Here is a 17,387-nt window from a genome sequence, read left to right as displayed (position 1 = left end):
GGATGTCTGGACAGCAGGAAGTCCCTTGCTCTCAGTCCTCTTGGTTGTATTACCCTTTCTGAGCTCTCAGAACGCTGTTTTCTCACTCTTTTAAGACTCACGTTGTTGGGAAAACTGGCCACAAGGTCAAGAGGGTGACCCAAGCAAGAGCAGCATGTTCCCGTCATGCAGACTGGATAGAAAGCAGTCTGTGGGTCAGGCAGCCCAATATCTGTTGCATGTGTCAGTGTGTCTAGTAGGTCATGCTTCTTTTCATCATCTACCTTTGTTTACCAAACGTATTACGTCACTGAAGGATTGCTTGACTTGGTTTGCCTGTCGGTGCCATTCCTGAGAGACCGTGGTCTTCTTCAGGCTGTTTTCAGTCCAGTGTGACCTCGGGTGCATTCGTAGAACCATGGTATGCAGGATGAGGCACTGACAGCATGAGGAAGTGAATGTGGTATATTCAGCTAATGTCATTTCTCTGCTTAAAACTCCCCAGTGGTTTCCCACTGTACTTGAAATAAAATCTAAAGGCTTCGTCCAGGCCCATCAGAGCATCTCTTGTTGGGCCACCATCTACCTCACTAGCCTCTTAGCTTCCAGTTCTCTCCTTTCCAACCTTCTGTTCCTTAGATGCACCCAGCTTGCTCCTACCTTCAAACCTCTGCTCTGGTTGTTCTCCTGCCCGGGATGCTCTCCCCCATGTCATCATGTGACATCCTTTTTGTATACACAGGTCTCAGTCTATTTCCTCAGAGAGACCTTTCCAAACTAAATCCGAGGTAGGTCCCAGGCATTCTCATCACCTCACCTGTTTTATGTTTTTTTAAAAAAAATTTTTTTTATTATTATTATTTGTTAATATTTATTTATTTGCCTGCATCGGGTCTTAGTTGCAGCACATGGGATCTTTGTTGCAGCATGCGGGATCTTTTGTTGTGGCACGCGGGCTCTTCGTTGCAGCATGTGAGCTTCCCTCTAGTTGTGGCACGTGGGCTCAGTAGTTGCGGCACACTGGCTCTCCGGTTGTAGGGCATGGGCTTAGTTGCTCCACGGCATGTGGGATCTTAGTTCCCCGACCAGGGATCGAACCTGCGTCCCCTGCATTGGAAGGCAGATGCTTAACCACTGGACCACCAGGGAAGTCCCCTAACCCTGTTTTATTTTCTTCAAAGTCCTTTCTACTATGGTAAGTAATCTTATCATTTATTTGTTTGCTTATTGTCTTTCTCTCCCCACGAGAATGTAAGCTCCACAGGAGAAGGGAGCTTGTCAGTCTTGTTTACTTGTATGTCTCCAGGGCCTAGAAAAAAAAGTACCTGCCACATAGTAGGAGCCTAATAAGTATGTGTTGAGTGGCTAATTGAGTGAATGTAGGTGGTTATTAGGAGCATGTTTGGGAGGAGGATGTTGAGGATTACAATAGTGACTCACAGCCAAGCCACATGGCTACTTAGCCCGAAGGAGAGAAGATCCAGGGGGCTACGTGCTAACTATGTAAACATTCAAAGCTGGTGCTATCCCCAAAGTAGAGCCTGCCCTGCTGGAAGAGATCTGCCACTTCACTCATTTCTCGAAGCCAGACTGCTATCCCCTGAGGAGATGGGCTTGTTCTGGGCGGCCCCATGGGGTAGAACTGGGCCACCAAGTGGGAACTCTAGGAAGATGTGTTTTGGCTCTACGGGGGAGACTTTTTTTTACATTGTCGTTGCTGTCTGAGGGTGGAGTGGACTATACTAGCGAGTAGTGGTTTCTCAGGCACGTCAGGTGTGCAAGCGAAAGTTGGACACACTCTGGGAAGACCCGGTGTGGGGAGGTATGGGGATCTAACTCTACGGTTAGACCAAGCAGGGCTTACAAGCCCTTTCAACCCGGAGTGGCAACAAATCTACCCTATGTTTTTATTTTCTTATTCATTCAGTAAATGTCATATACCAGCTGTGCGCTCAGGCTTTCCGCCGCCCTTCATACTTCCCCCTTACGGGGGGTGGGGAGGGGGTACCTACCTCAGGACCCCCTTGCAGTGAGTGGTGGGGGGTTGGGGTCGGGGGAGGGCTGCAGGGAGGGTGTCAGACGCCGTAGGAAGACACAGAAGTCGGGAGGGGGGAGCCTGGTCTAGGTCATCGGGGAAAGCCTGCCAGAGGGCGTGGGCTTTACACAGTGCTCTGCAGAACTGGTGGAGGTCGTCAGGAAGAGAATCGGGAAAAACACCCTGAGGGAGAAGAGTGTGGAGCCTGATGGGTTTGAGCAGCTTAAGAAGTTCTGTTACAGTTTCTGGCACTTAAGGGCTTGGGGCCAGGAAAGTTGAATGTGCCCAGGGCAGACCCACGTGGTAAAGAATTTTGTCATTACTTCTTCGTGAAGCAGTGATAGAGCACAGTGTGCGGCGGGGGGGGGGGGGGGGGCAGCGGTGGGAGAAACAAGCCGGAGGGGCTGCAACGGTGGCAGAAGCCAGCCCAGTAAGGCCTTGGAAGCCGGGTCTGGGCTGCGTGCCCGGGGCAGTGAGGGCCCCGCAGGGTTTAAGCAGTGGAGTGACAAGGGGACTTGTATTTTGGAGAGAGCACTACCCTCAGTGTGGAAAACGGGTTTGAGAAATGGCGGGAGAGCCACACACAGGTTGTTAGATGGTCCTTGAGAGAAGCAGTGGTGGCCCTGACTAAAGTGGTGATGTGGGGAGAAGAGAGATGAGCAGATTTCAGAGATGTTTGGGAGGGGAGTTCAGTGATGGGTCAACACAGGCCAAGACAAACCTGGGGTGTTTCAGTTTGGGGCAGTCGCGGCGCCTTTTTTGGTTTAGTGGAGGTGATCCCATTTCCTGGGACGGAGAACACAGGAAGAGAAATGGTTTTGCTGGAGGTGGGGACTCTTGGAGGCATGAGGCTGAGGTGCCTAGGGGACAGCTAAGTGGCAGTTCCCAGTAGACCCTTGTGTACGTCATTCTGGAGCTCAGAGAGGTCTGGGCTGACGGCACCGACAGAGGAGCCTAAAGCAGAGAGTTGCTGCCTGAACTCCTGGGAGTGGATGAGACAGCCCAGGGGGAAAGGGTAGGGTTGGAAGAGAAGGCAGCCGGGCATGCCAGCATGTAAGGTGCAAGGAGAGGAAGAGGAGCCTGGGAAGGGGCAGGCACCCAGAGTGGGGCCTGGAGCCAGAGGAGGGAGAAATCACCGGGCCCCAGATGTCCTCTGAAGGTCAGGCCAAGACACGCCTAAAAAGGTTTCGACATTAGGGACCTGAACAGAAGCAATTATTTTTTGCTTTTGCTAAATGAGGTATATTTAGCAACGTTGTTACCCTATATTCCGGATTAAAAGGGGTGCCCCTACTGGGTCAAGAAGAGCCTCTGTCACCACAGTCCAATCTCAGCAGTGGGTAAAGGTGAACTCAAGTGACCGAAGTCTGGAAGGCCCTGGTCTCCCTCCTGGTAAGGGAAGCCTGATACTTTCCCACCTGTAATAGCCTTGACCCTTTCAGGTACTTAGGACAGTCACTCTGCCACCAGGTAGAGATGACTGTAAACAAGAAATGTAGAAAGGAATTGTTAGATCTTAAGGAGTTATAATTAAATAGAACTAGAGTTGACGGCTTAGTGGTTGTTCTGTAATGAGTCCCTGTTACGAGTGGCTAAAGAGATTGGCAGTGGGAACCAGGATGTGGCTGGGAACAGGGCTGGGAGAAGTCTGTGACAGAACTTCTGAATTCATAGCCAAGAATGTGGCTTCTATTGAATCATAAAAGATAGGGAGGGATTTCTAGCTGTGACCCACTGAGATGAAAAATTGGGTTGTATTATCTTGTCCTGGAGTTACCATGACAGTGGTTGGGGGGCAGGGGGTGGTAATAAAAGGAACAGAGGCTCTGAGTCTGACCTGGTTTTGAATCCAGGGTTTACTGCATACTAGCGAGGTAACCTTGGACAAGTGACGTGGAGCCTCTCTGAGCCTCAGATGATTCATTTGTGAAACACGGTTTATATGGCTCTTGTCAAAGGTACATTAATGTGTGTGGAGCCCCTGGCACAAAAGAGATGTTAAATAAATGGTCACTACTGCTATCCTTATCATTTTTATCATCATTATTGTCAAAATTACGTTCATGTTGTTGTTGTAGATTACAAAACACTTTCACATGTTCTCACTGAAGTAAAAACAGATTTCAGCTCAACTTGCTCCCACAGAATGAGGTTTTGCACCCTTCCTCTGTCATAGCACTGGTAATACCACATTATCACCACACTGGTGTATCTGCCAACCCCATTAGACTGTGAGTGCCTTAAACAGAGGGGTCCTCTTATGGATGCCCAGTGCTAGAGTAATCTAGTGCTTCCATTTCCAGGCATCGTGGATCCACGTAAGGAAGCACTTTCCCACGAACAGAGCCCTTCAGAAGTAGAGCAAGTAGCTTCAAGCCCGACCCCTCGCCGGGGGTATGTCAAGGGCCACCTGGCAGGGACATAGTTGAAATGGGGCTGAGCTGATTGGGAGGCTGGCTTAGAAGAGATGGTTCTTAAGCCCCTATTTACGTCCTATTAGTGCTTTAATTGGATGAAGCAGTTCTGGTGTCCACTCAAGTTCATTCACAGGAGCATTTGCGGACTTCCCTGGTGGCGCAGGGGACACGGGATCAATCCCTGGTCTGGGAAGATCCCACATGCCACGGAGCAACTAAGCCCGTGCGCCACAACTACTGAGCCTGCGCTCTAGAGCCCGTGAGCCACAGCTACTGAGCCCACGCGCCGCAACTGCTGAAGCTTGTGTGCTCTAGGGCCTGCGTGCCGCAACTACTGAGCCCGCATGCTGCAACTAAAGCCCTTGCGCCTAGAGCCTGTGCTCCGCGATAAGAGAAGCCCCCGCAATGAGAAGTCTGCGTACTGCAATGAAGAGTAGCCCCCTCTCACCGCAACTAGAGAAAGCCTGCGCGCAGCAACAAAGACCCAACGTGGCCAAGAAAATTAATTAATTAAAAAAAAAAAAAAGAAAAAAAGAGGAACATTTGCATGTATTTAAGTTTGTGGGCCCTGTGCACAGTGAGCCAGACATGGCCGGCCTTGAGGACTCTTCCTTCCTGTGCTTCCCCAGCTCTTCAGAACTCGCAGGACTCACCTTAACCCCAGTAGATGAATATTTTTTAATGTAAATGTTCGAAGTATAATTTTCTATGGCAGACACAGCGCATTTCAAACATCAAACGGGTCCTGGGTGTTTTGGCAGCGTTTACTACATAACCTTTTGGATTTATATTTTCTCTTTCATAGAATAAAAACTTCAGTGCCACTACCTCAGGAGTTCCACAAGTTCACATTATGTAAATATATGTAATAAAATATTTACTTAGGGTTTCCATAAAAAAGGTCCGAAGGAGAGAATAAGAGCGCTTCTCTTTGCTGGTTTTAGAGGCTCTTCTGGGAATTCTGAAATTTAAGCCTCTCAAATATGTTTGGATTGGCCCCCTTCATGTTTTATCTCCTGTAATGAACTCTTTGTCAGTTTGTCAATTTTGACTAAGGACAGAAAGTTCATGTGTAGTAACAACACACAGACTGAATTTAAAATTATGGTTTATATCATGACGTAATAATCCTTCTCTTGTCCTTTGGTCAATATTTACCTGTTGGGCTCATGCATGATAATTCTGACTTCAGAAGAAGACACTTTATTTTACCTTCTCCAAGTGTTGGCTTTAGATACTTGTAATATCAAAACTGGGAGTTGTTGAGCCGTCTGAGACGCTTGGCCGAATTCTGTTAGGGTTGAGTTCCTCGATCATTGCGGGGCAGGTTTCACTGCTCCCAGTGACCCAGCAACACAGCTGCATGGCTCACATGATGAGGCAGCTGAACTTTGAGCCACGCTGGTTTTCCTCAGCTTTCCAGACAGCCCTCTCCTCTGTGGGAAATAAGTCTATTCTGTTATCCCATAGCAGCCAGTATTTCTTTGATGGACTTGGGTTTTCCCTAATGTATTAGTGTTACAGGACTGGGTGGAGAAACCCAATGCTGCCCTGTAGGAGTGTGAGACAGATGAGAGTGGGGAATCTTAAATTCTTTTCCATCCCTGAACCTTTTATTTTAACCGCCCCAAGTTTAAACATTTTTCCATTTTAAAAACAGGGAAGAATCATCTCCCAGTGAAGAAGGAATAGGAGGACAATAAATGGCTACAAAATTTGAGGCTAAAATGTGAGATACCTTAAGACTGATTATCCAGGTAACCAGAGGAAAGAGTGGTGACGTGTCAGTAACTCTTTCTGAGTCAACTTGGGAATCAGTCAGGATTCTTTTAGTGAGAATTCAAGTTCAGCTGGATCCTGGAGTTCAAATGAGGTCATCATGATCCTCCCTTTATTTCTTAGACCTATTATTTTCTATATTCGCATGATTATGTGGCAAAAATGTTTCCTTGGCAGCTCCAGACTTATTGTCTAGGGTCCTGGGAGAGAGACCCTCTTTTCTGAAGCCTGTATCAATCCCTGAAAACAGGCTCAGAATAGATCTCTTGATACTTGAGTCACATGCCTGTGCCTAGACCAATCACTATGAACAGGAATGGAGTATAACGGAATTCCATCAAGCACATACTTAAATTGTCAGCAGGTTCACCTTTGTGCTTGTGTCATCAGTGTGCTTCTGTCTGCCCATTATGCTTCCCCTCTGCAAACTATATGCCATTTCACATGTGTACTCTTTTCCATATTCTGTCCATTATATGCATTTTTGTGTGCATATAATCACATATACTCCATCTGATAGATGATTGATGGGATGTTCAAGAGGAAATCTTAAATGTATAACCTAACCAGCCACCAAGCCCACTTTAGGTATGATTCTACCAGCCTGAGTCATCTGACCATGTCTCTGGTAGAACTCAGAGAGAAGACGGGGTCTGTTGAAAAAACAACTACACCAGGAAGGGAAAGGGCAATTCTAAAATGGAAAAAAAGTAGGTCTTTTACCACAGTAGGCAAACAAATTGTTGATTCGTTCACTCAACAAACATTGAGTGCCTATGGTGTGTCAGGCATTCTTCTAGGCACTGGGCCTACAACAGTGGACTTGACACAAAAGGCCCTGCCTTACTGGAGCCTGCACTGTAGGGGCAGACAGTAAACACATGAGCCAATAAAGATGTGCTGTGATATCTGTTAGTGATGAAAGCTCTGAAGAGAAGACGACGAGAAGCATCTTCAGTTATGGATTAGGTGCTTTAACAGAGGGCAGAGAATCTCTTCTTGTCCTGGGATTCTCTTTCAGTTGACCCTTATAAGGTAGGAAGGATTTTGATGGGCAGATCCTGTTGTGATTATTATCCCAAGCGTAAGAAAAAGCATGAGCCAAGCAAGCATCTGAATGGGATGAGGTAAGATACGTTCTGGGAATGGAAAGCAGTTTCCCATGACAGCTGCATGGAGAGGATGTGGAGGATGAGCCATAAGGCTGGCGAGGTGGACTGAGGCGAGCCCGGGCAAGGGCACGAGTAACAGGCTAAGGAGCGACATCAGCAGACGCATGGGTACGAGAGGGGTGTTAGCAACAGTGTGGAGGGCTAAGTGGGAGGGGGTGGAATCAAGGTAGGAAGGCCAGCCATGGGGCCGAGGAAAGGCTGTGGCCGGGGTAGACAGGAACGGCAGTGCTTTCAGGGGCAGGGGCTGCAGGATTTAGGCATTAACTCCTTCTAGTGAGCTGTAAGGATTTGTTCGTCATCCAAAATGAGTCTTCTTTTACAAGTCTACTGATGTTTACTCAAAGACAAGAAGCCTTTAGAAATGGTAGACATTTGTAAAAATGGTTAATGTGATAAATGATTAATGGGATAAAAATGGTTAATGGTTAATGGGATAAAAATCTCATCATCTGTTGGCAGTACAATGAGGAAAGTAAATATAGCGCACACCTCAGTGGGTAGGTGGCGCACCGGGCCAGCCTGAAAATGGCAGCCTGTACTCCAAGCCCTGTGACCTCTGGGAGGGACATGCCTTCTCCGGATGGATTCCCAGGAGGGATTGCCCTTGCCTTCCATTCCAGGCTGATCAACCTTCTTGTGCATCTACAGGCAACTTTGAAGTGGGAGTTCACATTGCTGACGTCAGTTACTTTGTTCCTGAGGGATCCAGTCTGGATAAAGTGGCTGCTGAGAGAGCTACAAGTGTCTACTTGGTTCAGAAGGTAAAAATTAGTTTCCAGTTTCTTGGATTGAAAGATGTGCTTCTATTTAATCATCTTCCTTTGTTTGTTTGTTTGTTTCTCCTTAAAAACATCCATGAGGGACAGCAATCTTGTCTGAACATCTTTTCTCACATCTAATGAGATCTTTAAAAAATGGTTTTCCCCGGAAAAGTGTTTGCCCTCGGTTATTGTATGTTTTCCCGTTAGGCCCTTGTATGTCCAAGAGGAGCCAGACTGAGGCGTTCTCAAGGCAGGACACAGGCACTCATCTCAGGCCTTCAGACTGGCCCTGCCATGTAAGTAGCTCAGACAACTGGTCAGCTTCAGAAAGAAACGAGGGACTTTCAAACTGTTGTTCCAAAGTGGGGCTCAGCAAACTCGGCCCACACCGGTCACAGTTTTTGTAAAGTCTTATTGCCATACAGTCACACCCGTTCATTTACGTAATGTCTGAGGTGACGTCACACTACTGTAGGAGAATGGAATGAAAATTTACTAGTGGCCTTTTAAGAAAAAGTTTCGAACTCTGGTGTAAAGAGTGGGGGCTGATCTGCTCTTGACCTGCCCCTTACAAGGTAACCTGGTACATCCCAGAGGTGCAGAAGCAAAGGGAGCCAAGTCTGGGCTTTTCCTCTTAGTCCTGATGTTGCCTCTCTTGGTAAGTCACCGAGTCTCTCTAGACCTCCTTTGACAAGTACTTAATGATGAGCGCCAGGCGCTGCCCTAGGCCTGGTGGTGAATAAAAGACCACACCTGAGTTATTCCCCCACTGAAGCTCATGAATTCCTCTCCAGGCTTCTCCCGCCTCCATTTGACAGTCTGTTCATCTGCTCATTTGGCTCATCTTACATCACTGACTGTATCATGACTTTCACCTCCTAACTTCCTTGAACCCGGTGATCCAGTTTTGGATTGCTACATACAACTGGCTTGACCCTTCCCTCCTCCCATGCCCTTGGACATGACTTCTGATGTTTGCACTTTGACTGCACTTAGGTGAGGGCTGTATCCCCTCCGTCTACCCACGTATCCCATGGCCTTCTGGCAGCTGGGAGCCCTCCACCTGGCCCCGTCTCTCAGGGGCGAGAAAGCAGCCCAGGTGCCAAACCTGCTCCATTCTGGGAACTTCCAAACGTCATCACCTAGAGAAAGGAGACAGCTACCCAGTCTCCCTCCACTGCCTGCTCTGATTGGCAGCTCCCACTGCCAGCACGCCTGTGTGCCCACACAGCTGGCAGAGGAAAAGCCAGGCTCTGAGCACTGCCCTCACTCGCAGCATGTCCTGGGAGGCCACTGTACTTTGGGGTCCTCCCTCTCTAACTTCTGGGAAAATTCAGCCTGCTGCCTGCTCCGGATGGAAGTATCTCGTGGGGTGCCAGGCTGTAGGTTTGAGAACACCAGCAGCATAGGGATCCTGGAGAGGCCCTGGAAAGGCGGTTCTCCGAGCCCCTGACCTTTATGAACCTGCAGATCTTGGCACAGCACTGAGACACATCTGCAGGACAGCATTCCCCTGCTCTTAGTTATCGCTGGCCTCTCTTCACTTCCACCCCTTCCAAACAGGGGCTTGGGAAGCTCATGCTCCTGAGCACACGCATCCCCGCTTCCTGCTGGTTTCCGGTATGCACTGGCCCTTTTGTGGACGTGCTGTCTAGACCCTGGCAAGGAGGCCACTGGGGGGGTCTGTGTGCTGCTCACTCTGAAAACGCCCCACCCCTAGAGTCCCAGGAACCTGACTCCATGCTTTTATGACTGGGCCATGGCCGTAGGGAAAGACTAGTGTCATCTTGGCAATGCTAAGGGTGGTAGCAGATCTTTTTAAGAGGCAGTGTTCTCCTGGGCTGTTTTCTTTTCCTAGCTAGAGATCTGAAAACGGTCACTGACTACTTCACATCGGTTCTCCTGGATGACCCTGTGGCACCACCGCCATACCTACCACCTCCCCATCACATCATTTCCTGGAATATACCATCTGCCAGGGGTCTATTCAGACACAAAGACAGAGGAACCATATTCCAAATGCATGATTGGCCTGGGGCCCAAGGCTTGTAAGTTCACCCAACTGTTACGGCATAATTTCATTCCAAGTCTGAAACCAAGGCTCTCTACAAATAGAGGCACCAACTTCTGTCAAGGGTTTCTTAGCCTCTCCCTCTTGCCTGTGGAGCCCACTTCTGCCAGAACTACCACAGCTTCAACACGGCCATCATCTAAGGTTTTCACCCATTCCATAAACCCAAGACCTTCTGTTGCTGTCCTCTGAGGCACAGTATTAGGACTCCTGGCACCTCAGCCATACCTGGCGGCATGTGTGACATGTGGAAGATGGACTTCCATACATACCTCTGCCAGGTCCAACAGACCATGTCATTTGGCCTTTGAGTGGCCCAGCCGTCTGCTAGCAATAAAAGCACAGAATCTCTACTGAACAGAAGGGTTGCTGCACAGTGGAATCATCATTCATTTCCCCAACCCTGCCTTGTACAGATCCATTACTCCCCCACTTACATACATGGTCCTGGACCACTTACACCAGCAGTCTTCATGCCGGCCTCAGGAGGGGTATGTTCTAGAACCCCTGGACTCCATTTCCAGCAAAGTGCCTATGTGGTGCCCACAAAGGTGTTGGCAGTTCTAGAACAGAAGTCTTCCAGGACAGTCCAAAAGTTCCTAGGATTTCTAGCATTTACCAAGTTCCTCTCACGTTTCCAACCTGTCCACCCCAATAACTAACCTCTCAGAAGGGAAGAGACAAAAATTAACTCAAAACGAATCACAGACCTCAATGTGAAATGTAAAACTATAAAACTCCTAGAAGATAACATTGGAGAAATTTTAGATGCCCTTGGTTTGGCAATGACTATTTATTTATTTATTTTATTTATTTATTTTACGTTTACTTATTTTTGGCTGCATTGGGTCTTCATCGCAGCGTGCAGTCTTTCTCTAGTTGTGGCAAGCAGGGGCTACTCTTCATTGCAGTGTGCGGACTTCTCATTGCAGTGGCTTCTCTTGTTGCAGAGCACGGGCTCTAGGCATGAGGGCTTCAGTAGTTGCAGCACATGGGCTCAGTAGTTGCAGTGCACGGGCTCTAGGGTGGGCAAGCTTCAGTAGTTGTGGTGCGTGGGCTCAGTAGTTGTGGCGCATGGGCTTAGCTGCTCCACGGCATGTGGGATCTTCCCAGACCAGGGATCGAACCCGTGTCCCCTGCATTGGCAGGCGATTCTTAACCACTGCGCCACCAGGGAAGTCCAGCAATGACCTTTTAGATACAACACCAAAGGCACAATCTATGAAAGAAAGAATTGATAATCTGGACTTAATTAAAATTAAAAATTTATGCTCTGCAAAAGACACTGTCAAGAGAATGAAAAGATAAGCCATAGACTTGGGGAAATTTGCAAAAGACACATCTGATAAAGGACTATGAGCCAAAATGTACAGAGTACTCTTAAAATTCAACAATAAAGAAATGAGCAACCCATTTGAGAACAGGCAAAAGACCTTAATAGATATTTCACCAAAGAAGGTATACAGATGGCAAATAAACGTATGCAAAGATGCTCCACATCATATGTCATTAGAGGAATGTAAACTAAAATAGTAATGATGCTACTACACTCCTATTAGACTGGCCAAAGTCCAGAACACTGACAGCACCAAATGCTGGTAAAGATGTGGAGCAACTGGAACGCATTCATTGCTTATGACAATGCAAAATGGTGCAGCCAGTTTGGAAGAGAGTTTGGCAGTTTCTTATAAAACTAAACATATTTTTACCATATGATCTAGTAATTGCACTCTTTGTTTTCACCCCGAAGGAGTTCAAAATGTATGTCCATGCAAAAATCTGCACATGGGTGTTTATAACAGCGTTATTCTTTTTTTTTTTTTTTTTTTTTTTTTTGCGGTACGCAGGCCTCTCACTGTTGTGGCCTCTCCCGTTGCGGAGCACAGGCTCCGGACGCGCAGGCTCAGCGGCCACGGCTCATGGGCCCAGCCGCTCCACGGCATGTGGGATCTTCCCGGACTGGGGCACGAACTCATGTCCCCTGCATCGGCAGGCGGACTCTCAACTACTGCGCCACCAGGGAAGCCCAGCTTTATTCTTATTTTCTAAAATTTGGAAGCAACCTCCAAAATGTCCATCAGTAGGTGAATGGATAAACTGTGGTACCTCCAAACAATGGAATATTATTTGGCACTAAAAAGAAACCAACTATCAAGCCATGAAAAGACATGGTTCCTCCATAGGAACCTTAAATATAAATTATTAAGTGAAAGAAGCCAATCTTCAAAGGCTACATACTGTAAGATCCCAACTATATGACTTTCTAGAAAAGTGAAAATTATGAAGGCAGTGAAAAGATCAGCAACCGCCAGGGACTAGCAGAGAGGGAGGGATGAGTAAGTAGGGCACAGAGGATTTTTAGGAAGTGAAACTACTCTCTATGGTACTATAATGGTAGGTACTTCTCATTATACATTTGTCCAAATTCATAGAATGTGAAACACCAAGAATGACCCCTAATGTAAACTATGGACTTCGGGTGATAATGATATGTCAGTGCAGATTCATTAGTTATAACAAATGGACCACTCTGGTAGGAATGTTGATAATGGGACTGTGCATAGGGTGGGGGGCGGGGGGGATATGGGAAATCTCTGTAACTTCTGCTCAATTTTGCTGTAAACCTAAAACAGCTCTAAAAAAATAAAGTCTTTTTTTTTATTTTTTTTATTTTAAAGGCAGGGGGAGAATGGGACTCTTCTAGGCCTTGACTGCAGCCATGTCCTTTAGGGGCTGGGGATCCTGTGGCCTCTGGCCCAAGTTTGGCTCCACCATCTTGGTCAGCCATTGGTTGACAGTGATGTCCTCAACCCCATGGTGGAGGTTGTCCTGTCTGGAAGCCTCTACTCCCTCTCCAGAGAGTGCTGGCTCTGATGTGCATTGTCCCAAATGGGAGCCAGAGCTATCATCTGTTCAATCCAGTGGAGGCCCTCCCCAGGGAAACCTAGCACCTCCTCTCCCCTGCCCCATAACAGTACTTTCTGGATCACTGCAGCCTAGAACATGTAATCAAACCCCTAGAGCTCCACCTGCTCCCCGAGAATTGGACATCTGCTTTCTTCAGGGGTTCAGCTTTGCCTGCCATTTACACTGGGTGCTCAGAACCACCGTGTAGGTATTTTCGGCCACTCCAGAAATGAGAATACAGGAGGAGAGGGAGATGGAGTTGATTATTAAGCTGAGAAATTCTGGGTCAGAAGCTGCATGATCATCCAAACCCAGTTATAATTAACAGGGTGTTACCAGTGATAGGTGACCTCTGTGCACAGTGATACCTAAAAGGTCCAGAACTTTCAGTCATCTCTCAATAAGAATGGAAAGCTTTATCCTCATCTGAGCAGTCATCTACCCCAATGACTTAGCTTGTTTCAGAGCAACTATGCCCCTATCTGGCCTCTGTGACCTGTTCAAACCTAAATGCTGCGTTAAGAACTTCTGTTTGACCCCCATCCCTCACAATGTCTACGGCACCTGTGCCCAAGCTGTGGGCGGATATACATGGCTTAAGGGAATGCAGCACAAACGTGTTACCCACACATATCACTGAACATCAGCACATGAGGCTTCCTCCCTAACCTCCCCTCCCATGGCCATGAAGCTGAAGCCATCACCATTCCATTGTTATCCATATGGACAGTGCTGGCCTTTAGTTTGTGTTTATATTTTTGCAGGGCCTGTTCAACATTTTTCAAGTTCATATCCACCTAACCTTCACTCACAACCAGACAAGACCTGTTAACCTGGGACTAGAAGAATTATTGTTACTGTTACACCCCTTTCTACTGATGGCATTCCTTGTCCACAGTTGTCTCCACTCATTTGTTTAATATCCTCATTCATAGTAACTGTAGCCTCAACTTCTGAGCTTCCGTAGCATGGCGTAGCCAGCGAGTACCTAAGGAACCATGAGTTACTTAGGAGGATCTTGCATTTCTGATAGGCCAAGAATGGGAATAAGGACTATGTCAGTCAAGCCTGGGTCTCATAAGACATTCATATGGAAGATGCTGTTTGACTCTCCTCTTCAGTACACACAAACCGTCTGTTAGTACCAATACTCTGGGTCTTTGGAAGTGCCAACGGTCACTGAATCCCTGGCCTGCCAACTTCACCCCCCTCAGTGGCTTCCTGCCAACTATGTCTGCTCCTCCACATTGTATCCACCTTACCAACACTTGATGGACAGCCTGAGGCAGGGAGCCCAAGTATCTTCTAGCTTGCGATACCTGGGAATGTCACAGCTAATTGGCATTTACTCTACTAGGAAAGGTGTGAGAAAGAGAACCCAGCTCCCACCTCAGAAGTCTGCACAACCCACAGGATAGCTAAAATAAAGACATTTAGGGACTTCCCTGGTGGTCCAGTGGTTAAGACTCCATGCTCCTAATGCAGGGGGCCTGGGTTCAATCCCTGGTCAGGGAAGTAGATCCCACATGCCATGACTAAAAACAAAACAAAACAAAAAGATCCTGCATGCTGCAACTAAAAGATCCTGCATGCTGCAGCTAAAGATCCCACATGCCGCAACTAAAAAAAAAAAAGATCCCACATGCGGCAACAAAGTTCCCGCGTGCCGCAACTAAGACCCAGCACAGCCAAACAAACAAACAAATATTTTTTTTAAATAAAGACAGATAACACCAAGTATCCACGAGGATGTGGAATAGTGGGAACTCTCACTGCTGCGGGGAAGGCAAATTGGTACAACCACTTTGGAAAACTGTTTGATAGTGTTATGGGCTGAATGTTTGTGTCCCCCTCAAATTCATATCTTGAAATCCTAACCCCTAATGTGATGATCTTAGGAGGCAGGGCCTTTGGGAGGTGATTAGGTCAAGGGTGGAGCCCTCATGAATGGGATTAGTGCCCATATAAAAGAGACCCCAGAGAGCACTCTCATCACCATGTGAGGATACTGCAGGAAGGCACCATCTGTGAACCAGGAAACGGGCCCTCTCTAGACACTGAATCTGCCATCACCTTGATCTTGGGTTTCCAAACCCCAGAACACTGAGAAATAAGTGTGTGTTGTTTAAACCACCCAGTCTATGATAGTTTTATTATAGCAGTCTGAACATAGTAAGACAGGCAGTGTCTTTTAAAGTTGAATGTATGTACACACTTTGTGGCCCAGCATTTCTGCTTCTGGGTATATACCTAACAGAAATGCATGCATGTGTTACAAAAGGAATGTGTAAGAATGTTCATTGCAACACTATGCAAAGTAGCCAAAAAACTAGAAGCTATTCAATACCGTCAGCTATAGGATGAACAAATAATTTGTGGTATGTTCACTCAGTGGGATGCAATACAACGAGAATGAAGAAATGACAGCTCCACACACAAACATAATGGTGAAGGAAACCAGACACAAGAGTAAACACTGTATGAGTCCATTTATATAAAGTTCCAAAACAAGCAAAGCTAGAAGTCAGGATGGGGGGGGGGGCGGGAAGGGCCCATCTGGTAGGGGAACTTCTAATGATTCTTGATCTGGGCACTGATGACACCAGTGTTCAGTTTGTGAGAATGCATCAAGCTTTTCCTTTATGACGTGTGTGTGTGTGTGTGTGTGTGTGTGTGTGTGTGTGTGTGTGTGTGTGTGTGTGTATGTATAATACTTAAATAAAAATATGTTTTTATTTTGAAGCTTTTTGGGGAGTGACTTTTCCTCCACTCTGGCTCCTTTCAGTATATATAACCAGCCTCATCAGGCAAAGGAGCCACATCAAAATCCTCACTCATAGCTTGGCCCTCATAGTACTCATAGGTACCTCGCTCATAGCTTGGCCCTCCAGAGAGCACAGCTCTGATATTTGTACACTGACTACGCTTCACATAACCTCAGGTTGGAGACATCCCATCCACACCTCCTGCCCCAAAATGCAGTTGGCTAAATCCAGCCTTTGGCCCAGGGCCTCTTAGGGAAGGGGGATAAGACTTTAAAATCCCTTTTATCTACAAAAACTGTAACGTTATAATGGGAAGAGCAATAGGAGTAGCAATCAGACCACATAAAGTGAATAAATGTGAAGCGTTCTCCCCATACAGATTCAAATATTTAAGAAAGTTTCGGCACAATTCGAGGTTTCTCTTCAGAGCAGGTGGCTTTCTCTTATCTAGCTCCGCACTCTCCTTTTATAGCCAGGAATTATGTTTCAAATTCAGAAAATGAGAAAAATAAAATTGGGTTAAATAAGTAAGCCTGTTTCCTTTGCTCTTCTCCTTCCTTTGGTTTCGTGATTGTCATAGTTCTAGAATTTCTCTTTGGGAATGCAGAGTTGGGACTCTTAAGCTCTGGAAATGGGGAGCTGAGTGGAGGAAGGGCCCCTATGCTCCCGAGCGGCTCCAGGCTCCTGCTGCCCGGCACTGCCCCCAGCTTGGCACGAGTGAATGGCGCCAGCCCACAGCCTTGGGCAGCAGCAGCTGTGCATTCTGATTCCTTTGAACCACTACTCTGACCTTTCTTACTACTCATTTGTGTTTCTTAAAGGACAGTGTCCAGGAACTTTTCTGCTGTTTGCACTTTACTTTGCCTGTAAAAGTCTTCTTGAAAGCTGGATGAGCTGCTTTCCCCTCCTCCGGGTTCTGTCTTGTTTGGCGGAATCATTTCTCCCAACTTCATCAGATGAGGGCGGGAGTGTGTGTGTCGGGGGATGGGGGTGGGGATGCCGGTTGAGTTCCCATCTACAGGGAATGTGGCACCAGTTTCTTTTCATTCAATGTCACTGACTTGTAAGTGTCTGATGTCAGAATTACAATCTAAGCTTGACTTGGGAAATTATCCCATAGATTAGTACAGTATACAGTGAAACAGATCTTGGGTCGAAATACCATCTTACTGTCCAAATACCATCATACTGTCTTTTATTTATGTATTTTTTAACATCTTTATTGGCGTATAATTGCTTTACAATCCTCATACTGTCTTTTATTTATGTATTTTTTAACATCTTTATTGGCGTATAATTGCTTTACAATCATCATACTGTCTTTTATTTATGTATTTTTTAACATCTTTATTGGCGTATAATTGCTTTACAATCCTCATACTGTCTTTTATTTATGTATTTTTTAACATCTTTATTGGCGTATAATTGCTTTACAATCCTCATACTGTCTTTTAAATGAAATTCTTTTTGTTGGGATTTTACTCAAACTAATACGTATTTG

At 46.6% G+C, this 17,387-nt stretch overlaps 1 protein-coding gene across 8 annotated transcripts in view; it reads left to right on the top strand.

Annotated features, from left to right (window-relative positions):
• The window catches only part of DIS3L2 (DIS3 like 3'-5' exoribonuclease 2), a 374,176-nt gene that overhangs the window by 250,061 nt on the left and 106,728 nt on the right, over nt 1–17,387 (top strand). For 6 of the 8 annotated variants that reach the window (XM_067740219.1, XM_067740218.1, XM_067740221.1 and 3 more), the window contains exon 11: nt 8,031–8,143. In XM_067740219.1, the coding sequence (XP_067596320.1) occupies nt 8,031–8,143 (113 nt within the window). Of the gene's footprint in view, nt 1–8,030; nt 8,144–8,350; nt 8,440–17,387 lie in introns of all 8 variants that reach the window. The other 2 variants (XR_010944177.1, XR_010944176.1) reach the window with 1 other exon arrangement.

Source organism: Pseudorca crassidens, chromosome 6, assembly GCF_039906515.1.
Source record: "Pseudorca crassidens isolate mPseCra1 chromosome 6, mPseCra1.hap1, whole genome shotgun sequence".
Lineage (NCBI taxonomy): Eukaryota > Metazoa > Chordata > Mammalia > Artiodactyla > Delphinidae > Pseudorca > Pseudorca crassidens.
Note: the sequence above shows the minus strand (reverse complement) of the source record. Positions and strands in the feature narration are given on the sequence as shown.